This window comes from Cavia porcellus, unplaced genomic scaffold (genome assembly GCF_034190915.1).
Source record: "Cavia porcellus strain 051 isolate PalLab524CR breed Dunkin Hartley unplaced genomic scaffold, mCavPor4.1 scaffold_12, whole genome shotgun sequence".
Taxonomy (NCBI): Eukaryota; Metazoa; Chordata; class Mammalia; order Rodentia; family Caviidae; genus Cavia; species Cavia porcellus.
In genome coordinates, this window is record NW_026947495.1 from 65,580,526 (window position 1) to 65,604,484 (window position 23,959).

Genomic DNA, 23,959 nt, shown 5'->3' on the forward strand with positions numbered 1-23,959 from the left:
CTATTAGTATCACTACTATCTGTCTTGATTTAGTAACCTGCTTGGTATTAGGTGAAAAGTTTTTACCATATGAAGAACTGGAAAATCTACTGTTTGGTAATATTCATCTTACATGTAACTACACTTAACATGAAATGTTCAAGTATTGTTTTTCTTTGCTAAACATTAAAGCCTTAATAAATACGGTCAGTAACAGTTTAAGCGTTTTAGAGAACATAATAATGTTGAAGTGCTTTTCAGTTTCATTAATGGTGTTATTTTATAAACTATGAAATATGGAGAATAAAATTATGATGATGTTAGATTGGACAGCTGTAGATGGAATGTTCTTTGAATATATAAATTCCTGAAGTACAGAAATAGTAGACAGCAGTTGCTGTGTCAATAACCTTCTTATGAATAGTTATACAATTTGAGAAAATGCTGTAGACATACACGTCTGCATTTATTCATTAAATGCATTTTAATTTAGATTTATAGTCAGTATTTTGAGGAAAGTTACTTAAATTCTTTATTCATTTAAAATTTTTTCTGCTTTTTTTATATGTTAATGTTTTTTAAATAGTTATGTTCTTGTTAGAAACAATCTTGAGCCTAGATATTTAAATTCCTTCCAGAAGTTTTAAGACACATTTTTGTGTCTGTGTGAAGAGTCGTGTGTAATATGATACTAATTCTTGTAAATGAAAAGAGAGCAGGGGATACAGGACTTCAGTGACCTGTGTGTTTGGGAAGGGGACTCTTACGATAAGGACATTGGGACTCTCTGTGATGAAGTTCCATGTGTTTTTTTGGCAAATGTCTCTTAATCCATTCTGGCACAGAAATCTTTCTGCAGGAGGAATGCCCACTGGCTTAGTGTAGGGTCCATCTCTCTGCAGCTCATCGGGATAACTTTGGCAGAACGAATCAAACAGCTTGATGCTAAGCCCTGAGTGTCTGCTGGCTTCTTCCTGTACTTCCGCTTTCCCTGGAGGCGACTGCTGCTGTCATGACGGACCCTCTTAAATGCTTGACATCTCGTCTCTGGAGTTGGATGTTTACAACTTTGAAGCCTTTATGCTGCCTCTTTTGTGAATGCTGTAATTGATGTGTATTTTCACAGCATAGAGTTTGTCCTTTCTGTTCTTCAATGTGTTCTCCTTCACTGCCAGATCTGTCAGTGGTCTCGTTGTGAATAAAATGCTTTAGAACATGCACTGTAGACCAAGTGCTTTACCTCATTTAACCTCATAACAGAAGTACTAAGGTACAGGAATTTAGGAGCAGCCAAGTCACAAGCAGTATAAACTCATATGCAATTGATTGGAATGATGAACATTTTATAATATCCAGAGATACTCACTACTTCAATTTAGTATTTTAATTCCTGTACTTGAATTCTTTGGACTACTGCTAGTTGCTAATCCACAAAAGCCAGAATTTAGTAACAGGGTAGATTGTTTTGCTTCATTGTTGTAGATAAACCAAGTGAATTAATGTACAGGGGTAATAATAACACTTTAAGCAATTCTTTTGACATCTTTGAGGGGACTTTCTATGAACATTGTATTCCAAATCTCAAAGATGAGTAAAATGTCTGAGTTTCTTCTCAGTTTTATTCTGCTAGGGTGGGAGGATGATGCTTTGGTTGTACTTTTTTGTTTTTTAAAATTTGGCAAAGCCTGGTTTACCTGCTTCAATCTCGGTGTAACTGACGTCACCTGATTTGGTAGCACGAGCTGCTGGGGAAGGGACTAGAGCCTTCAGGAGCTGTCGGTACCCCTTTCCCAGCTCCTGCTGTTACAGGCAGAGCAAGTCAGCGCGTGCCTGAGGTGAAGCGGTTTGGGAATGAAGAGTGGTGAGTCTTGTGTGATGAAAGGAAGCTTTGTAGGAGAACGCTTAAGCTTTCATCTGCACTGCTCATTCCCTCTCCCCCAGGACTTGGACTTAACATTGTAAGAAAACTGGTTATTTCCCAAGCCGCCTTTTAAAAAGCAATCCTGGACTAGATACTCTTCATTAGAAAACAATCATTTTAGACTGTGTGAACATACCAGAGTTCACTGTCATCCTTGTCCCCAGGAGTAACCAGTGTTTTATGGTGTTTATTCTCCCAGAACTTTTCCTGTTAACCTTGGTTTTATGGAGATGCCCATTTCACTAGTTTGGATGAGCTCGTTAGTAGTAGTCAATTGAATAAACAGGTAAATTTGTGTTGTGCAACCTGTAATATTGAAGGAGGTGGCTATAGCTTTATGTATTTTTGTGTATGATTCACAGTTCATAACCATGATGCATTTTTGTAGATAGCTACTCTAAGGCCGTTTTCCTTTAACAAACCATGCTATTATTTCTAGTGCTTTTCTCTCTCTCTCTCTCTCTCTCTCTCTCTCTCTCTCTCTCTCTCTGTTTGTTTTTTGGCTGTGGGCAATGCAACTTGATTCGTTTTGAGATGTACCTTTATATTTCATTTTACAGTTAAGTTTAAGAATAGCTATGAAACAAGTTTGCTGTAAAAGTTGGCGCCCATTATTTGGTTAAAACAGAGAGTTGCAGTTTTTGTTTCTTTAGGAAAAATCTGAAATGTGACCTAGATTAAGATAAGATTAAGCATCCAGTTTTTGTCATCAGATATATACATGTCTGTCTAATTAAAAGCTTTCATTTGGTGGGCATACAATGAATACTTTTAAGTGTCAGAATTAAACTTTGAACTTGAACAGCATGCTTCTCTCCTATGCCCCTTTCCTGTTGTGTTTGTGGTTGCTAAGTTATGAAAGCATTTCATAATTCCTTGAGAATTGACTCAGGCAGTTGTCCATAACCCTTCACTGTGGTGCACATCTTGGGTAAGACTTATAATCCATTGTCATTTAACTTCATTGTTTCTTTTTTTTTTTTTTGTCTTTTTCGTTTTTTATCAGTACCAGGGATCGAACTCACGACTGCCTGCTTGCAAGGCAGGCGCTTATGCCGCTGAGCTAAATCTCCAGCCCCAACTTTATCGTTTCTTATTCTCTCGTTTTGCACTGATTGGCTAGAGAAAAGTGTGGCAGTAAATACCTTTAGTTTAGCACTGTAACCATATATGGTAAACTTTTTTTCTTTCTTTGCCAACACCGATTAATTAGTTGTGGGTTCTAGGGATTCTGAGTTGGAAGCTAGAGTTACAGGGTTAGCAGACAGTGATGTGCCTACTTACTTATTTTTTTGTTACTGGGAATCAAACTCAGGGCCCCGAGTTTTACCAGGCAGGCGCTGTGCTCCTGTGCTACATCCCTGGCCCCACCTACTTGGTTAATAATGCCAGCATGTGCTGGGAATGGCAGCAAGGAAGCCTGTCCAGACACTACAGGGCGATGATTAAGGTCTGACTGTGCTAGATTTTATTTTTTAAGCACTTACAAGAAATAAAGTTTAACAACTCGTAATTGATTCCTTGTGTTCAATTTACACTCACTAGGAGGAATTTAAACATAGGCAAATTTAAAAAATAGAAACTAACTCAGTCCATTGTCCAGGCCATTATTTAGGCCAAGTGTGTTTGTATGTATGTAAATAATACATATCATTCATTTACTGGTAGCGCCTTAAGAATCTGAAGATCTTTGCAACCTTGACAGAAATACTTAGGGCAGAAAAGTGCCAGTTTTTTTTAAAACGTACAAATTTAGCAAGTGAAATTCAGTGGCATGTCAGTGTTTTGCCTGAGTCATTTTTTGTTTTTAGGTCATTTTTTGTCATTGGAAACAAGAGTTTTAGTTAATTCCTGGTTTTGCTTAAGTAGCAAACCTCTTCAGCGATGAGTTTCCCTCATTTCTTCTTGCTGTTCTGTTAATGTAGGCCATGAGTTTGGGGGCAAAATGCATACGTTGCAACTTTTGTGAATTAAGCCACGCGGGTCACACAATGTCTGAAGGTTACTTGAATCTGGAAGCCTGTCAGACTGTAATGATGACTTAACAGTTTTTGGGTCATCATGGCCTTTTTTTTTTGGAATACATAGCTTCCTGTACTATACAATTAATGTTTAAATCTGTCAGTTTGGAGATTTAACTCCTTCATTGGTTTTTCTTTCTTTTGGGGGTGGGGTGTGGCAGTAGTGGATAGTTATAGATGAACCTTTTAATAATTCAAGTCCATTGGTTTCTTGCTGTATAGAAAACAGGGTTTTAGTTTTTGTTTTTCTGTTTTTCACTCTATGTGAGATGTTTTGCCTTTAGTTTTCATAATTCTGGATATTTTTCTACCTGTTTTGGAGAGCCTGTAAGAAATTATGGTTATATATCAAGAGTAGATTTCTAAGTACTTCCCAGTGTTATCTATAATTAGCCAAAAAGAAAGTTGTATAAACTTTTTCCACTCAACCTTTCCTTTTTTATTCACTGTATTTTTCCTACAGTTTTGATTGATACTTGCAGAGTTTCTCCAAAAGGTCTTCTCAGGTCTCATATTGTTTTGGAAAAGAAAAGAATGATTCGGGCATGGTGCTGAGTCCAGATGGGCTGTTAGTTGTTTAGGATTGTCTAGATATTTGTTGCCCTCTTTTTGAAAGATTTCCTCAGCCAGTACTCATGAGTGACTTACTAAGCTTACTTAGCTATGTTGCTAATATTTATCTTCCTAAATTTTAAACATTTTGTTAATTTCTGGGTTTTAAATGCACTTACAACTCACTGCTTAGCATAATAGTTGAAATAAACTATTTTCACTGTTTTCCTAAATTTTCACTTTTTCAGTTAACTAGTTGAGTAATATTTATTACTCACACTTATACACCAAACGTATTTTAAGCTAAACATAAATAAGCATTAGGCAGTTTTTTTATTGCTTCAAATTATTTTGTGTCCATAAATAATATTAAAAACAAGCATATGTATTTATTTTTGCCTTTTAAATGTCTTTAGTTTTGGTTAGTTTTGTAAGTAATACATATAATAGTTATTGTAACAAGTGGGTATTTAAATAAAGTTTTGTAACCTTGGAAGATAAATTGGAAATATTTGAGTTGGTGGAAGAGCCGTCACAAAATATATACCTTGTAACGTAATAGCAAACATGGATTTAGGTTGATATAACTAAGCACTTTAATTTTGAAACTCTTCAGAGTAAAATTTCTGTTTCTAAGGGAAAAAAGTAAATTTCATTTAAAAATATATGTATACTTATTCTGTGAGTATTTTTTTCTCTTCCAAATTATAAAAGGTGTATATTCATGTTTTTGTATGAACATTCTGCTTGTTTCAATTATTGTAGTAATTTTATAAATTTAATAAAACTGAGCTATCTGGACAGTGTGGGGGAAAATGTTTAATAAATTTACCATGCCACTAAAACAACTTGTTAAGTACAGCATATTCTGAAAGTTTTATCAAAAGATGACTTTATCTTCAAAGAGGTGACACTGGTTTGCCACACACTTAAATGCAAAACAGACTGCCTAGCTTAATGTTAGTGCTATAGTGTGAGAGCAGGAATTAGAAGTAATAGGTAACCTTTAAATGAAAGCATGGATTAATTACTTATATATCTGTATCAGAAATTGGCTAGACAAACAAGGTGATCCTTAAAGCATTTAAGTGGGGTACATTTAAATTTCTTGATTCTACTTTGACTGAACAATTACAGTAGAACCTCTGGGCAGCCATCGGTCATCAGTGTTTTTTAAAATTCCCCAGTAATTCTAGTGGGTAACCTAGTCGACAGTCTTTGAACTGGGTAGAATCTCCCCCTCCTGATTGTTGTATTTAAGATGATGTGTGTTTGTGTGCATACCCTTGAGCATATGGACTTGTTTATCCATATAGACAGAGATCTGTCTCATCTGCATTCATTGTCTTATTAAAGATTGAAACTATCATCAAATGGCTTGAAAAGTCATACACTTTTCCAAGTCTTAAAGTCATACACTTTTCCAGGTCTTCATTGTTGTAGTTTAAGAATCAGCAACATCTACTTCATTTGGCAGTTTGGTAGAAATGCAGAATCTCAGGCCCCACCCCAATCTGCAGAACCAGTGTCTGCAATTTCACAGGACCCTCCGGTAATTCAAGTTTGAGGAACACGGTGGGAGGAGGCATTAAGTAAATGTAGATCTTGCACACGTTGCCTTTTGCGTCTCTCTGGTTTTGTATGTTGTGATCCAGCTTTGGAATTTTTTTTTTGTCTTTTTCCTTTTTATCAGTACCGGGGATCGAACTCACAACTGCCTGCTTGCAAAGCAGGAGCTTATGCTACTGAGTTAAATCTCCAGCCCCGTGATCCAGCTTTGGAAATAAATACGAGGTGCTTGGTCAGGGAGCTAGAGTGATTTCCTGATCTGGCACAGATGTGGAGGAAATGACCTGCATCACCAGCACTTCACCCTTCCCTGAGACAGAGCAGAAGGCAGCTAATAGAAAGATGGGGTCTGGAAGAACATGGTGGATAGATAGCAGCAGCCTCGGAGGCTCTCTGAGAAACCGCACTTGAAATCTAGGAATGGTGCCGGGCAGGAAGTCCCAGGCAAGGGGGGATATTCTTTGCTGACCCAGGAACGAACTAAATTAAGAGAAACCATCTGGAAATGCAATCCTGGTGATACAGCTGGCATAGATAAGGTCTCAGCATGGAAGCCGGACCTGCGCACTGGAAACTGCAATTTGAACTACTTGCAGCTGCTGTTGCGTCCCGGTCGGCACAGTAGTGAAAGCTTGGAGAGTGGGAAGCATTGAAAGGAGTTGGGAGCGTGACTGGCCAGGTGCCCTGCATCAAACCGCGGTGAGTGAGCGAATCAGGACCCTTCCATAGAGAAGGAGGCTTCAGCGGAGGACATATTCGGACCGAGAAGACTTCCCAGAATGAGAAGCTGCAGTGACTTCAGTCACATATCCCCCTCTCAAGCAGGATTGGTGGGGAGTGCCTGGCCTGTGAGATGCCGCTGGCTGAGACCCAATAGACTAGCCCAACTCAGGTCTCAGCACCTGGAGGTGCACCCTAGCAGTGAAGCCTTCTGTAGGTTGACCTGGAGGGGCGGGCCCAGCATAGACTGCCCAGGTCTGTGTCTCCCTAGTACACTGCAGTGGGTGGGAACACCTAGCCGGCGCAATTCAAACAGACTGTGGCTGACAGGGAAGGAAGCTGGACCTCCTATACATGCTTAAATATAAGGAACAAAGAATATGGGAAGAGGGAGCAAAAAGAAAGGGTCCTCGGCCCCCAATCCTGAGAAACATGCAATAGCGGACATGGCACCAATACACATAAAGTGCTATCTCTAGAGCCTCATAGATGAGTTCAGGAATGAAGTTATCAATGACCTGAAGCAAGACATAAGCAGAATAGTTAGAGAAATTCTAAGTACTGCCCAAGAAAAAACAGATGGTGGAATGGAAGAACAGAAAAAAAGGGAAGAATTGTTTGATGGAGAAGATAGAGAAAACATAGAATACATAAACAGGTTCAAAGAGATTACCAGCAAACTAAAAACTCTATTGAAAACTGGCATAACAGCTTGAAAGAAACTGAGGACAGATTATCTGAACTGGAGGGCAGATTGGTAATATGGGAGCATGAAATGAAAAACTTCTTAAAAATAACAAAATAACAGCAACAATACAAAAACTAGAAGATGATAAGAGAATCTGTAACTTAAGAATTAACATAAGAGAAGAAGTGGGGACACAAACAAATGGACTACAAAAGCTATTCACAGAAATAATCCAAGAGAATTTCCCTAATTTGGCAAATGGTAAAGATACTCAGATATATGAGGCATACAGGACTCCAGCCACCTACAACCCAAACAGAGCTACACCCAGGCATATAATAATCAAAATTCCAGAAATCCAATATAAGAACAGAATATTAAAAGCCATCAGGGACAAGAAACAGATCACTTACAAAGGAACACCTATCAGAATTACAGCAGACTTCTCGGCACAAAACATCAAATCATGAAGAGTGTGGGGGGAAATAATTCAAACTTTGAGAGATAATAACCTCCAGCCAAGATTGATATATCCTGCACAACTGTCCCTAGAAATTGATGGAAAAACAAGGTGCTTCCAGGATAAAGAGGAACTAGGGGAATTTGCAACCACTAATTCAACTCTACAGAGACTACTGCAGGATAGTCTAAAAAGGAAAATACCAAGATTCCAGAGATAGTGGCAGAGAGGCCACAATGAAGGGAGCAGGAAACGAAATGAAGAAGACAAACTGACAACAAATGACAGAAAAAGATCTCAACAGAAATGAGGCAGAGAAGATGGGAAGGTAGGAACAGCAATTTTGGAGAAAACAAGACATCATAATAGCTAGTGCTGATTTAGTATCATCTTGTTTTGAAGTCCCATCAAACATGTGTTCTTCTGTCTCCATTGGTCTTAAAAGGTTTATCTTATTGGATTTTATTATATATTGATAATATAAGCAAAAACTTTTATAGACAAGGAGTTTATATAGAAATCATTGTTCATTTTCTGTTAATTGGTTCTAAATACCCTGTAATAATGTCATTCTCTTGAATGGTTTATTATGTCTTGATATGTTTGGTACTATAGTACAAGAAGTTATACTCAAAGATTTCAAGGAAAGAGACACTATGGTAACTATTTTTATGTCAGGATATCTTGTGGTGAAACACTATTTTGCTTAAATGGTTATGTTTTGACCTGCATTGTTTTGTTGTTATGCCCTCTTTTATCTCAATCCCCTTTTTTAAATTATGTACTTTTTTCTTTTTATTTTTTAATTAAGGGAAAAATAAATAAAAAATAGCAGGATACATTATAGTAACCTACTTTGATTTCCTATTAACTGGATTTGAAATCATGTATTGCCCTCACCATCTTGTTTTGACTGATTTTCCTCTATTCTTTGCTTGATAGTACCAAGTTCAAAAGTATAGGCAACAACTGTGAAGACAATAAGAATCATTATGACACCCATTCCAGTTGACTATTATTTTCTTTTAAAATCCTGTAATGTCTCCAAGGCTTTAGTTTTATTCTTTACTGTTTAGTTCAATTTTATTATAACTGCCAATTCTTCTTAAAATAGCAAGAGGCAGTATGGTAACCATTGTTGATCACCTTATATTTTGTTTTTACATTATTTATTATGTCCATCCTTTTGATTTGACTGACTCTGTTCTGATATGTCGCATTTGGTTTTACTCTCTTCAAAAAAAGTAGTAAGAACTGTGGGAGTAATAAAACCCAAAATGTGTAATTGTCATTGTACAAAAGAAAAAAGAAAGTGTTCTAAAGATTATAACTGCATATATGTTTAAGTGTATAAGATAGATAACCATATTACTGAGTGTTTTTTGGATCATTGAACAAAACTGTTTGCACTCTCACTGTTTGAAGGTCCACTTTATATGCTTCAATTTAGTAACTTGAACAATTATTTCTAAGATGAGAATATGTAATGTATTAACTAGTGATTTCTTACTGTTTATTTTTTAAATTTGTATTACTTGTACCCTTTTTCTGTTTTTTTCCTTTTTCTCCTTAAATAAAAAAAAAAAAAAAGATGGGCAGGCTGATGGCAGTGCTCTTTAATCCTTTCCATCAGCTGCCTTGAGTTAAAGAAGAGTAAGAAGTGCAGTCCTAATGGGTAATTTATTCTGAGATGCCTTCTTTGAAAGAGAAAGATGTTTCCCTTCAAGTTAAAAACAATGACTAACTCCTTCTAGTCTCATATTGAAGAGAATAAATGAGAATCCTATGTTCTCTAGAATAATGTCTTCCCAGCTCCCATGACTCAAGAAACCTGCCTTGTTGTGACAGTACCATAGCTTAAATTTTCCATGAGCTCTCAGCAGGCCTTTCTCTGCCTCAGTCATCCCCCAAACCAGGTAGATTATTCTGTCAAGCTACTTTCTTGGAGAATGGGAAGATTCTTCTTTGTTTGTTTACTTCTGTTCCCCTCCCCTGCATCCCCTTCCATGATTTACTGGGTCAGGTAAGCATCCTGCTTCCTAGCTCGGTTGTAGGTACATGTGAAGGGTTCAGTGTTTCTGGCCTTAGCTTGCTGAGAGGACAGACTGACTGACTATACAAGAAGTAAGGCCTTTTTGGCAGGGAATGACCTGAAGAAATTTTGCTGTTGATCCTTCTCTGGAAAAACAATGACTCTCAAGATGAACAGATCCCTTTTTTCCTGGAGCAAGCATTGTATCTTTCCCTCTCACATAGCAAGTTTGGCTTTATGTTGTCCCAGAGTGGTAAAAGATCACATTAATTACAGACCTGGCTTTTAGTTCCTGGGCTGCAGCTGACCATGGCTTTGGGTACATTGTTCTGCACCTGCAGCTTTAACCCTTCTGGCAGCCGTCTCATTCGGAGTCGTCTTGAGGATCCTTCTCTTTTTTAGGACATGGCACCTCAGCCTGTTTCGCTTTGGCCCACGGGTCTCCAGCTTCTTTGAGCTCTAGGCTGGTAAGTGGAAGTAGAGGAGAGGCAGCTGGCCTCTCTCTGGGTGGGCACCAGTTGCTGAGCAGTTAGGGAGTGAGGAGCACTGTGTCCCTCCCTGATCAAACTCTCTAAGCAGACTGCAGTGGTCTTTGGGCTGCAGAGCTGCCAGCTGCTCACCTGAAAGCTGACTTCATTTACATGTGGAAATTGCAGGAAAACTGTGTGCTCCCTGAAGCTTCCTGTGTTAAAAGAGTACAGTTGACAACTCTAGAGACGTCTTCCCCTTTAACATGGAATTTGTACCTGTCTCACTCCCAGCAAGAAACATTTTCCTTGAGGTGCAGTTGGTACAGGGGAACAATTCTGTACACCGGAGTCCACTTGGGTTTCTAAAGTGGGGTTCATCTTTTTAGGAGAAACGCTGTACAAGAATTTCTCAGATGGCTTAGACCCAGAGATACCCATGGGAATAAAACAAGTTTTCTCATTTTATGTGCTTAATTATCTTAAATTATATGCTTAATTATCTTAAACCTACAGGCTAGTCTGTTCCCTAAGTCTTTGTGTTTATGTTATAGACATTATTTTCTCGTTGTATAGTACAAGGAAACTGACTTTCTCTACCTGAATCTCTCAAATTACATTTTGGGTAAACCAAATTGCACATTATATTCTTGGACCACAATCACAAAAACATTCTTAGAATCCACTGTGAAAACTATAGATTTATAATATTATTTTACTGGGTATTTCTGGGTTAACACTACATGGTTCAGCTCTATAATCCATATTTCTGGATAGAGATAATTTATAGGTTGAGAAATTCCACTAAACATTTTGTATAAAAATGTGTCTTATGCCTTTCATTATCTAGTGCTATAAATGTCTCTCCCCAAAAGATAGGCTGGACTCAACCTGTACTATGTGAACTTTATTGAATATAGGTCTTTGTAGGGGTAATTAAGGTAAAATGAGATGTTAGGACAGGTTCTAATCCAGTATGGCTGGTGTTTGAAACAGGGACATTGGGAAACAAAAATATACAGGGAAAATGCCACAGGGGAAGACCCCTGTGGAGAGTACTTGGGTCAAATCCTTCTCTCTGTAGCTCATAGGAATCAGCCCAACCTGCTCCTTGAGTTTGGACTTTGAGCCTCCACAACTGTGAGTCAATTTCTTTCATATAAACCATCCAGGTGGTGGTGCTTGGTTCTGACATCCAGTGAACATCATTGAGAGTATGCTAGGTCCACTCTAAGGTGCTGCTTCCTGGCCTGTGTCTAACTTCAGTGTTCTACATGGTGATCCCTAATTCAGTGAAAAGGTAGCATGTACTGGTTGTCATCCTAAGCACTGCTCCAAGTATTTTATGTAACAGTAACATCTAATCTTCACAACAATCCTATGGGATTGCTGTTATTCCCATTTTATGGATGAGAACATTAAGCATTGGAATTCAGTAACCTATGCCAGGTCACCCAAATTAGTAAATGGTAGCAGATCTTGGTTTTGAGCCCACTCTCAGGGTTTGAAATGCTACTGTATGATTCCAACATTATTCTGCTTATGTAGCCAGGGGGTAGAGTTTACAAACTAGACAGGAAGGATTTAGGGAAAGAGTAGCGAAGTGAGGAGGAGGACTGCTGGAAGGGTTGGAACCGGGGCATGCCCACCGGCTTGTCTTCTCATTTCTCTGGCAAGAGCTGTGTTTCAGAAACATGATGCAGCCATGCTGGGGTTGGCCAAGGTGCGGATATGGGGGCGCTGTGGAGCAGGACTCTGCCTGCCTCCTTTGCAGCCGGAAGCAAGTTGTGTTTTTGTTTTTTGCGGGGCGACGGTTGTGGGTAAAGATGCTGACTGGAAAGCCTAGAAAGGGCTCTCAGGCCCTCGGGGGCTGCAACTGCGGGGATGGCGGGGTCCTGCCTTCAGCCTCGGGGTCCTCCACGTCTGCACTGCCTGCGTATCCCACACGTGTTGGAACATGTAGGGATATCAACACGCCATCCTCAGGAAACCACCTCGTCAGACCTGGCGCTCAGTTTGAGGCACACAGGCATTGCAGCTGGCGTAGTGGATGCTGTCGGCTGTCCAGATTCCCAGGGTAGGTGCGCCCTGCCCTGCGTCCCTGTTTCTGGAGTGTGGGCTGTTTAGTTCCCTAGTAGGAAGGAGAATTGGCCTACCGGGTCATCTGGGCTCCCCCAGGAGCTTCTCTCCCTCCTCCACCTGCCTCCCCGTAGTTCACTGCCTGTAGTGCTTGTGGCTGGCGAAGGGGCACAGATGGGCACCTCATCGCTCCTGGCCAGAACCAGCTCTGCGGCAGGACGCACGTTCCCTGCAAGATCACGCTAAGGCTCACGCTGACACCACGTTCTTGCTTATCTTCCACCTGGCTCTACCTGCTTCCCTCGCTGCCTTTTTCCTCAAGGAATTCACTGAGACCAGAATCCCTGTTTGTATTTCCCAGTAGTTACCTCCCAGATGAGTGGCTGGGGACGAACCTGTGGGCCAGCTCCACAAGTGTCTGGGGTCTACTTTGAGGGAACCCACCCAAGAGAACTTGCGGAATAAGTTAATGACCCAAGCTCCGTCTCTGGAGAATAAAAATCGTCAGTGTGTTTGCTCCTGCTTTGGCCACTTGCGATTACATGAAGGAAGTCAATTTAGACAACTTCTTAGGCTTCTAGATACTGTTAGCTAATTGAAGTGGGCAAGTACTGTAGTGATTCTTATGACACTCCTTATATCCAATACTTATCAGTTGTTTTAAAAAGCATGGTCTTCTAGTCAGTTTGGAGCGGCAGTGGTCAGTATGGACTCAGTTGCCCAGCTGATCCTTCCCCCAAGGAAGTGTCATTTCCTGTTTACCGCCCTCCTTGCCAGACAGGAGCCAAATCATCTTACTTTTTGCACTGTTCTGTGTGGTGTCTAGCAGAAAACACTGAATTGCAGAGGTTGAGTATTTTTGGATTTGATTGAATTAGTTCCCATAAAACTGCTTTTCTTGGTAAGTTTAGGAGGTGAACTTTTGAGGATAAATTTAAGAAGTATGCGCAGGCTTTTAAAACAAAATTGCTGCATATAGCCAACATAATTAAAACTTTGCTTAAAAGAAGAAAATGTTCAAATGGGAAGGAGAATAGGGAAGGGGAAGGGGTAAGGAAAAAGAGAATAGAAGGAAAATAATGGAAACAAGGCTTTTGTAAATGAGGAGAGGAAGAGGAGAGGAAGAGGGGTTTAAGGCTGGAGAAGGAAATGGGGAAAAAAGAAACAAGATATATTATGTACAGGTACAAATTCCCTATGATGAATAAGGTCAATATATATGACAAATATTCACTAATGAAAAATCAAGTTAAAAAAGGAACATATGTGGGCTTGCATTTCTTCATCTGTTTATGTGAAATGTGTTAATAAAAGGTTATTAACCTGGGGTATTTTGAACTTGCATTGCTTCATCTTAGCTGTGATCTTTTATGTAATATATGGAAGTATGTACTTCCCCGTCCCGTAATCTCTCAGAGAACAACCGAACGCACATTTTGAGGTGCAGATAGCTTGCTTTATTTTGTTGTTACTAGCTCAAGGAGGTCCAACAATTATAACTAACAACTGAATTTTTACCTGCATGAAAACTACATCAAATTGACATTTTGGGCAGTTGGTAGTATTGTTTTTAATTTAACAACAGCTTCATTTTGATGTTGTGCTTTTTTATTTCTTTGCTGTGGCTCACTGCTTAATTGCCCGATTTTTCACATGTAATGTAAATTTAGAGCTACCACACAGAGGCGTTGGCTGCACCGGGACCTCCAGCAGTTGGCACTGCTCTGACATAGGAATACTTGGATAGCTTGGTTAAACGAGGGGATGGCCAGGAGATGGTACTTTTCCAAGTTATCCAGGCACTCTTTATGTCAGAGACAGTGCAAAATGAGCGAGCAAAGTGTTGGCCGTTACACTTTGCTCTGGTAATATTTAAGTCATGATAATTTTAAGTGTGACACTATCAGAGAAAATGTAAGACGTTAAAGTGTTGCTTACAGGAGGGTAAATGCAAACATCACCAATGCCTTACATTTCTGATTCAATAGGTATTGGCACACACATTGGGTGACATGTGCGGCGTCATCATCTTTAAGGTGGACAGGGCATCTTCAGTGGGGAATTTCTCGACCCACTGAGGCATACTTAGACATCAACAGTACGTTGAGGCACAAAGATTGATAAAATGTTGAGCAGGGTATTCGTTCCCTAAGAAACTTTCTCCTGCCAACAGTTAGTTTCAAAAGTTACATTGTAAAATGTCATAAAATAAATGGTACAAAACTTTATAACCGTTAATCCGGCTATATACAGTATGTACATGTCATCAGCAAATGTATTCTGAGGTCAACAATTACGTAAAGATTGAAATGCTTATTTTTGAACTTTGACTCATTTAGGTGGATACAAAACTACTTTGTAAAAAATATTTACAGATCAGAAAGATTAGTCCATGTGAATCGTCTGTGTAAAGTTAAGAATGAGTATAGAAATGTAAGAGCACAGGCCCTTACATGGAGCGAATGTTTATATTCACAGTGGCAGAGTCAGACCCAAATTCATTCCCTAAGCTCAGGGTGTAAAGTCCCCCGTCTTGTTTCTGTATGTCCATGATGATCAAGGTCGTTAAGTCGTCCGTGTTTTGAATGTGGAATCTCCCTTGTTGTTCTTGGTTTTGAATTTTTCTTCCACCACAGGACCATGTTATTTCTGGGGTAGGCTCCCCGGTAAATGCGCAGGCTACTGTTAGAACTTTTCCTTCATCGATGCTGATGTCAGAGGGAAGAGCTTCGATTTTAGGTGGAAATCCTTTACAGAACAATGACAACAAGGTTTTAGGATCACTGAAAAAGTAATGATTTGCTCTCTACTAAAGACTATACCACACTACTTGGCTTGTCTACCTCTACCAGTAATGGTATTGCTCACCTCTTACGCCTGCTTTAAGCATTCTACTAGTGGAGCTTTCCAGGTGTGTCATGCTAGATTGTCCCATAAAACTGCTGGAACTCATTTCTACAAAGGACTCTTGCATGGAGGACATGCTTTGGGCAGACATGCTTGCAAATTTCATTTCAGTCATGCTGCTAGCACTGCTGCTGCTGAAACTGCTGAAGGAGGCCTCCTGCTTGGAGGCAGACATTTGGACTGACTGAGACGAGAAGCTTCCTTGCAAGCTCGCGTCGCCAATTGTCCTCAATACTACCTCTTTGGGAGGTTCTTCGATTAGAGCTGTGGAGCATAGCGGATACACAGTGAACATCAATGACATCTGGTTAATTGGTGACATCCGGTGTTGGCTTGCAAAAGTGTACACAAAAACATAACCCAAACGATGTGCTGTCGAAGCGTAAGCAGATACACAGATACATACATTTGTCAAGAGCTAGCTCAGTGTCTCCAAGAAATGAATCCTTGTATTTCTACCATTACATTACATGCAGGTACTAAGAATCGCTAGGAGAAAAATGATTAGTCATATTGAAAATAATCAGCATACATTCTAGAAGTACTACAAGGCAGTTGGTAACTCTACTTTGAAATTTAACTTATTCATGGTTCTCTTTAGGTGTAAAGCAGTTGGCTCTAAAGATGAATTCACGAAGGATGCCTGTTCCTCTCGCACATGGGGTTTGGTGAGGATTCTGCTTTTTTTTGTGCTGAAAAGACACACCAAGCACCCCCACATGCACACCCACACACGCACGTGCACACACAGACACACACACCCACACAAAAGTCTTTAAACCAGTCAGGAAGATGGCAAAGATATACTTACGAATGACTGTTAAGGAAGCTGTAGCTGAACACTGGCCACGGAAGTTTTTGGCCTTAACCGTGTATTTTCCACTGTCACTTACGGATGCATTTCGGATTTCAAGTGTGTAGACATTTTTGGAGCGGCTTACGCTGATATGTGAAGAAACAGAAATCTAAAATGAAAGGAATAAAAAGCATTTACATTCAGCAGTAGATGTGGTGTTTAAAACTTGTCTTCCATAGTATGTTCGTAATTTAACTTACTGGCAGGTTGTTTTTAAACCATTCGATTTCAGGGGATGGCTCCCCAGTGATTTCACAAGAAAAGAGAACATTCTGTCCTTCATTAATATTCTGAGATCTGGGCTGTGAGATGAAGGCGGGAGCATCTGAGAGCTCTTTGCTGAGGGTCAGGTCATACTGACACTTGACAATTCCTTGGCTGGTTTTGCCTATGCAGGTGAGGATTCCTTCATCTCTGTGACTGGCTTGCTTGATGGTGAGGGTCTGGTCACTGCCGGAGACACCGTATCTGTACTCCTCAGAGTTAGTGAGCTCTACTCCATTTAGTACCCACTTCACATCAGTGGCGCCAGCAATGTTGGCTTTTAAAGTCACTTTTTGGCCATCAGTTATGCTCATCTGAGTAGAAAATGCTTTAATCTCAGCTTGAGTTCCAATCTCTTCTGATGCCTGTGATGATTTAGTGACTTCTTCATGGACAATGGACTTTTCCAGGGAGGTTGCTGCTGATTTCTTGACTTCCTCTTTGAGAGCTAGCTTTTCTTGAGATTTCACCTCTGATATCTTGACTTCTTCAGAAATTAGGGCCTTTTGGGAGATTTCCTCTTGGACAACTGCCTTCTTCTGAGATGTAATTTCAGAGGTTTTTTGTACAGATACTTTCTGTGTCTCGCTGTCTTTTGCAGCTAAAAAAGAAACCTCTGTAAGGCAAACTGAATTGGAAAGAGACCTCCCACCCTTTATCATGTAGATTGTTCATGTATATAATACAGTATAGAATCAAAGAAAAATGTCAGCTTTTATGTGCTATATAGGTAACACCAACACTGTCTCTGTTTCAATCTCAGAAAACTCTGGAGATGACCTTTGAAATGAATGTAAAGTTGCATTAAACCAAACTGAAGGTAATTTTTACGATGCACCAAAAATATTTTGCAAAGAACAGTCAAAGAGTTTAGGAGATATGTGGACTTAAGAGACTTTGAACAACTAAAAAATTAAAAATTTTTTTAGAAGACTGAGGTGAAATTCAACTAATTTTAACTGAGAAAACATAACTTTGTGCTGTTCTGGAAAAATAGCAAAAATAAAGTTTTAGGGAAGCAATACCACTTTGTACATTTGTCTGACTTTATTTTTAATTATTCTTGAGAGTAAGGACTTGCTCATGGAATTGTATGTAATACTGCATGTAACTAGGCATGCTTTTTGTGCTACTGTGAAGCATCTGTTAACTTCAAATGTATGTATTTTTGTATTGGTTTATAAATGGGGTTCTGGAGTTAGAAAAACAGTTTTATTTTAAAATTTTCTTATGTATCAGTAATGGAAGATGTTAAAATTTTTTCTTAGTATTGTTTTCTTAAAAAAAAATGGTGCTTAATAACCAAGCTGGGCCTGGTGGCACATACGTGTAATCCCAGCACTGGTAGAAGCACCACTGTGAATTCTAGGCCATTCTGGGCTGCACATAGTGAGTTCAAGGCCAGCTTAAACTAGATAGAGGCACCCTGTCTCAAGAAAAATAAAAAGTAAAAAAGCAAAAGCTAACTTACCTTTTATTGTCAGTTTGCAGCTGGAGGACACTGAGCCAGCTGAATTTGTTACTGTACAAGTGTACAGTCCACTGTCAGAGGTTTCAGTCTTTTGAATTTCTAAGAGGAATCCTCCTTTGTCTTCAGAGAGTTTGTATTTACCTCCTTGTGTAATCGCCTGTGGAGTGCAATTGATTTGAGTTATTGAAAAGGACAGGGAGTTAGGGATGAAGGGAGAAGTTAGTTTTTTTAGAAGATAAATTTGGGTACATTTAAGAACTGGTTACCTTTCCATCCTTTGTCCAGGTGACAGTTGGGTGGGGTTCTCCAGTGGCTTTAACTGTAAATTTAACAGTGTTGTCCGAAGAAACTGTGGTATCCTGCAGCCCAGTAACAATTACTGGTTTTGAGGAAATTGGTTCTGGAGCTTTTGCTTCCGTTTTCTTGGTTTCTGTTGACTCAGCAGTTTTCTCAGCCAATTTCTTAGTTTCTGATGCGCTTGATACTTGCTCATGGATACTCTTAAAGGCCTGTCCCTTAAACTGGAAGCTAGTTTTGGAAGTTCCACCTTCACCAGAAACCTCACAAACATACTCTCCACAATCGGATTCTGTGAGGTTGTAAATTTTGAGCTCATAGGTACCATCTGCTGAGTAATGAAATTGGAAATGTCCATTTTCTTTGAGTTTCTTGCCATCTTTATACCATGTGACCTCTTTTGCACTTAATACACTGCTTTCAACTGCACAGGTCAGCTTTGCAATATCTTTAGAAGCTTCTGCTTTCAGGGACCGACTTATCTTCGGTGGGGCAGAGGCTGGTAGCTGCTGAGCTTTCTCTGTTGGTGTGGGCTTTGTCTCTGTGGGTGATACAGCTTTGGGAGGAGAAGTCACTGGTTCTGGAGATTTCACTCGTTTTGGAGACTTAGCAGCTTCTGGGGATTTCACCCGAGGCTCTGGGGACTTGACTCTTGGTGGTGACGTCACAGCCTTTTCAGTGACCCTGGCCTTTTGGACAGTCAAGGTGAACTGTGCTTCCTGTGTCCCCTCACTATTTTCTACCACCACGCTGTAGCTGCCTTCGTCAGACGCCTGCACGGAGAAGATCTCAAAGGTTGACTTGTACTTTGTGGTGGTCACCTGGTGGCGGGCAGAAGTGCTTATCACTTGTCCTCCACGCAGCCAGGTCACAGTTGGTACTGGCTCACCGTCGGTGTCACACGAAAACCTTGCAGACTCACCTTCATAGACAGTTATGGACCGTGGTTTTGTTAGGATTCTTGCTGCCAAAGTTGACTTGATCTTTCTGGTGGTGGATTTTTCCTCCACTGACTTTTCCGCGAATGCAGTGCTTTTCAATTCTGCAGCGGCATAGTGTTCATATGACGTGAGGCTTTCCCTTGTCTCTGTCATCTCCGATTTCATCTCCCTGACAGATGAAGAAGCTTCCATCTCAGATGTTTTCTTAAATGATGAAACCGCATATGCCTCTGTTTTTGTCAGCTCAGGGAACACTGATTTGGGGACCTCTTCATCCCTGCGCCGGGAAGCATAAGTGGTATAATCGCCTCCACTTACATCCAGGGTTGCGTAGTCAGAAGCTTCACCTTTGTAGTTGGTGCACACAGCACGGTAGGTTCCGCTGTCTTCACTATGACAATCCAGAATTTCCAGGGTCAGGACCCCACTCGTGTTGGTGTAATGAATCTTACTGCTCTCTTGGAGTTCCACGCCATTATGGTACCATTTAACCTCAGCGGTTGGTTTAGACTGAACGTTTAAGATGAAGCGTGTACTCTGGCCACTTGGCACCCTGTGGGAGCGCATTCTCAATGTGATGCGAGGGGCGTGGTCCAACGTGAAAGGCTGCTGGCTCAAAACTTCGTACTTCCTTTCTGATGTCTTCTGAGTCTTCAAAGCGGCTTTCATGGACTCATACCTGGAAAAGATATCAAATCGCGCAGACCTCTCAAATCTGGAGAGTGATCTCTCACTAGACACGGGGCTGGGGGAGCGTGGACGAGTCCTCTCTGGAGTAGGGGACCTTCTTTCTGAGTCATCTTCATATTCCTCAGCTGGTTGCGGACGTGATCGGATCAGCTCGGACACCGGCCTCATCAGCTCGATGTAAGTGGGGGACAGAGAGCGCCGGCGCCTCAGTAGTTTAGACACAGATGCGGACGATTCTCTTTTAGCACGCCTTGAGATTTCATATTCCTCCTCAATCTCCGTTATTTCCGTCACTTCTCTCTGTCGTCTTGACTTCTTTTTAGACTTTTCTTCCTTCGCCATGTGGTCAAGCTCGCTTCTGTACTCCGAGAGACGCTGGGTGGTGGTCACTGGCCGGAGAAGCTCCTGGTCCTCCTTCTCAGCCATGATCCTCTGTCGCTGCTTGGGCTGTCGGTAGGAGGCCCGGGCGTGCCTTTCACGAAGCTCTGCATAGCTTGTACTGGTTTCCTCCTTTGTGGGGACGTGATAGGTTGAATACCTGAAGTCTTTCCGTTTTTCCTCCACCTTGACATGAGCTTGTGGTGAAGAGTAACGTAGGCTGGAAAGCTCAAAGCGTGGAGGGCTTCGGCTGGGAGGCGAAGCCGAGAAGCCTAACTCGAGCTCTTCTTCAAGACGCAGCCTTTCTTCCTCTGTTCTCTTCATGGCCAGATAGTCATCGATGGGGAGGAGCAATTCCTCATCCGACATGTCACCCAGAGAACGTCTCCTGGGTCTGTAATAAAAGTAATAATCAGGAGAAGGCGTACGCCGGCGGGCTGGCCTCACCATTTCCAGATCATCTTGGGAGAGTTTGGGGATCCGCCACTTGGGTCTGTATTGATCTGTGATGCGAGGAAGGGGCATCACGTAGAACTGTTCCCATCTTGAAAGACGAATGCGCTTGGGTCTTTTCTGTACAATTCTGTCAAGTTTCCCAGGCATTTCGAACTGATCACGGATCCTCTTGTACCATTTCATGTCAGACATTGGCACGAATTGCTTGATGCGCTGGTCTTCTTCTACAGAGGTTTGCTGGTACTTGCGTGGCTCTGGGACTTCATAAGGCATACGGAACTTTCTCTCCTCCTTCTTTTCTTCTGTCTCAAGTCGGTACTCTCCTTTCACGGTCTTAGTGCTGACAGCTGGTTTGTACAGGATGGCAGCTTCTCTCAGAGCCTCTTGGGCTACATGTGTCAGTGACACGGTCTCAGTTCCAGAAAGAATTTCAGCCATTCTCAGTGTCTTGTCGATCTGTTTTTGTACATGTCGTTCACGCTCCTCCTTACTCTCAAATTCCTGCTTGACATATCGCAAGCGTTCCACTTGTAAGTGAGCCTGGCAGCTGGTGGATCCCGCTGTATTGGTGGCTGTGACTCTATAATAACCCGTGTCTTCGGGGAAAGTATCCCTGATGTGCAAAGCGTAATAATCCAAGCCTTCATGGACAATTTCAATGTGAGGCCCAAGGGACAGTGGCTGACCATCTTTCTCCCATTTGAGTGTTGGTGGAGGAATGCCAGAGACTCTGATCTCAAAGCAGATGCTTTGGCCTTCTTGGCATTCCGCATTTGCCAGGAGCCGTTTGAACATGGGTCTTAGGGTAGTTTCAGCTGGAGGCGGGTGCAGGGTTACAGTCAGCTTTGCTTTACAGCTGTCTTCACCATACTTGTTCCTTGCCACAACAGTATACTCAGCATCGTCTTCTGCAGTTACGCTGTTGATCGTTAATTGGTAAAGACCTTTGTCAGACTCAAATGTATACTTCTTGTCATCTTCACCCGGTTTGATTTTCTGACCTGATTTATACCATGTCACACGAGGTTCTGGGTGGACAGTTATCGTCACTCCAAACCGGACGTTTTCACCCACGTAAGCTGTCTTGTTATAGAGAGGCAGGGTAAATTCAGGTGGCCTCTCCAGGAGTCTCATTGCATCTGTTCTGCGCTTGATTTTCTTCACGCTTCTACGGCAGTAATAATCGTAAACTTCTCTCACACCTTTAACAAACAGCTCTGCATAGGAACTGTCTTCACCGTAGTCATTGACTACTTTGCATCTGTAGGTGCCATCATCGAATTTAGTGATGTCTTTGATGTACATGGTGGCCACCCCGTCTGCGTAGGTGATTTCATACTTCTCACTGTTCTCTAACTGTCTGACACCGAAGTACCAGGTCACTTGGGTAGCCTCATCATAATTTTCAATGTTGCATACGTATTTGGCATATCCTCCCTCTTCGCTGACTGCATGCATTATCTGCCCAGAAACTGGGCCAATTTCAATGGGTGCTACTTTAACCTTGGCCACAGTCACTCCCCTCTGAGATCGAATAGCACCACCACAGGAAATTCGGGCTGCTGACACAACCATGTGGAGGTCTTTCTTGATCAGGGTATGGTAATAACGCCGGTGTTTTAATGTTCTGATGACTTTAGTACTGACGTTTTCGATCCTCTGTTTTAGCCATGGGTGATGGAGTGCCTCAGATGCTGTCATGCGAGATTTTCTTTCTTTCACTAATAGTCGGTCAACAAAATCCATGGCTTCAAGGCTAATTTCTTTGAATGCTTCTTCATCAAAAGTATATTCAGCATTCATGATGTTCTCAATTATCTGTTGGTTTGTTTCAGCCAGGAATGGATTGATACCACTCAGCAATACATATACCAGTGTACCAAGGGACCACATATCTGTTGCTGTGCTGACAACATCATGATGGTGGACTTCAGGGGCATAGTATTCAGGAGCAGTGAAGAAAAGCCTGAAGTTTTCCCCTGGTTTCAGTTGCCGGGCTTGGCCAAATTCTATTATTTTAATGACGGAGCTCCTTCTTGTTTGGTAAATGATATTTTCTGGTCTAATGTCAAAGTGTCCAATACTGTGACTGTGTAAGAACTCAAGAGCTTCACAGACTTGGCGTACATAACTTACAATTTCTCTTTCATTAAGTTCAAAAGCACTTGTGTTGATGCGTTCAAAGATGTCAAGTCCTGATATGAACTCAAAGATCATAACTAATTCTTCCATGCTTTCAAATGATTCATGGAGGTATAAGATGTTTCTGTGCCTAGCAATGTTCAGAATGGAAATCTCCTTCTTTACTAATACCTGATCAGTTCCTTTGACTTTAACAAATTTGGCCATGAATGTCTTCTTTGAGGATGTTTCAACACAGCGGTGAACAATTCCAAACTCACCACGCCCAAGATCTTCAGCGATCATATATCTGTCATAGAGTTCCTTGGTTTTAGAGTGAGATGCTTTAGTCATGGAAACTTCCCTGGTTTCATCGACCTCTTCATCATAGTTCAGAGCTCTGGTCTTATCTTCTTTGGTTATGGTTGGCTCAGAAGGCTCAGAAGGCTTGCTCAGGCCAAACTTATTTTCAGCTATTACCCGGAACTGGTAACTTGTTTTTCCAAATAAGTTGATCACAGTATAGCGTGTTTCTCGGGCCTGTCCTACGCGTATCCATCTTTCTGCGGTAGTTGCACATTTTTCAACAATATAGTTGGTGATCTTGCTGCCACCATCAGAAGCTGGCTCTGTCCACGTGAGGTTGACAGAATCTCGTGAAACATCACTAACTTTGACTCCTCTGGGTGGGTCAGGAACATCAGCCACATCCAGTTCAACTGTCTTCTGATCGATTCCAAATCTGTTTTTAGCACAGACCACATAGAATCCAGCATCCTTTCTCTCTACTCCATTGGAGAAAACAAGAGAGGTAAAGGACCGTGTGACAATAACTTGGTAGTGGCCATTATTGTCAATGAGATCTTGTCCTTTTTGCCAGGTGATCACAGGATCTGGTTTGCCGCTGAAAGGGATCTTGATGCTGACCACTTCACCTCGGAGAGCATGAACTGCTCCCATGCCTTCAAGATTTTTAGGCAAGTGTATCTTAGCTGGCACTGTATCAGAACAAAAGAAGAGAGAAGATTACTTAGCAAAACCTCACAATATCTATTTAAGAGTAACATTTTTCTCCCTAACATTACTGATA

The 23,959-nt window shown here is 41.1% G+C and overlaps 1 protein-coding gene across 1 annotated transcript in view; it reads right to left on the reverse strand.

Moving 5' to 3' along the window:
• Positions 1-13,922: 13,922 nt before the first annotated feature.
• Ttn (titin) overlaps positions 13,923-23,959 on the reverse strand; it is a 267,085-nt gene continuing 257,048 nt past the window's right edge. The window contains exons 342-347 of the mRNA XM_063259376.1: positions 18,253-23,867; positions 17,987-18,143; positions 16,452-17,116; positions 16,207-16,360; positions 15,357-15,659; positions 13,923-15,236 (exon numbers count right to left, since the gene is read on the reverse strand). Of these exons, the coding sequence (XP_063115446.1) occupies positions 14,938-15,236; positions 15,357-15,659; positions 16,207-16,360; positions 16,452-17,116; positions 17,987-18,143; positions 18,253-23,867 (7,193 nt within the window). The 3' untranslated portion in view covers positions 13,923-14,937. The remainder of the gene's footprint in view (positions 15,237-15,356; positions 15,660-16,206; positions 16,361-16,451; positions 17,117-17,986; positions 18,144-18,252; positions 23,868-23,959) is intronic.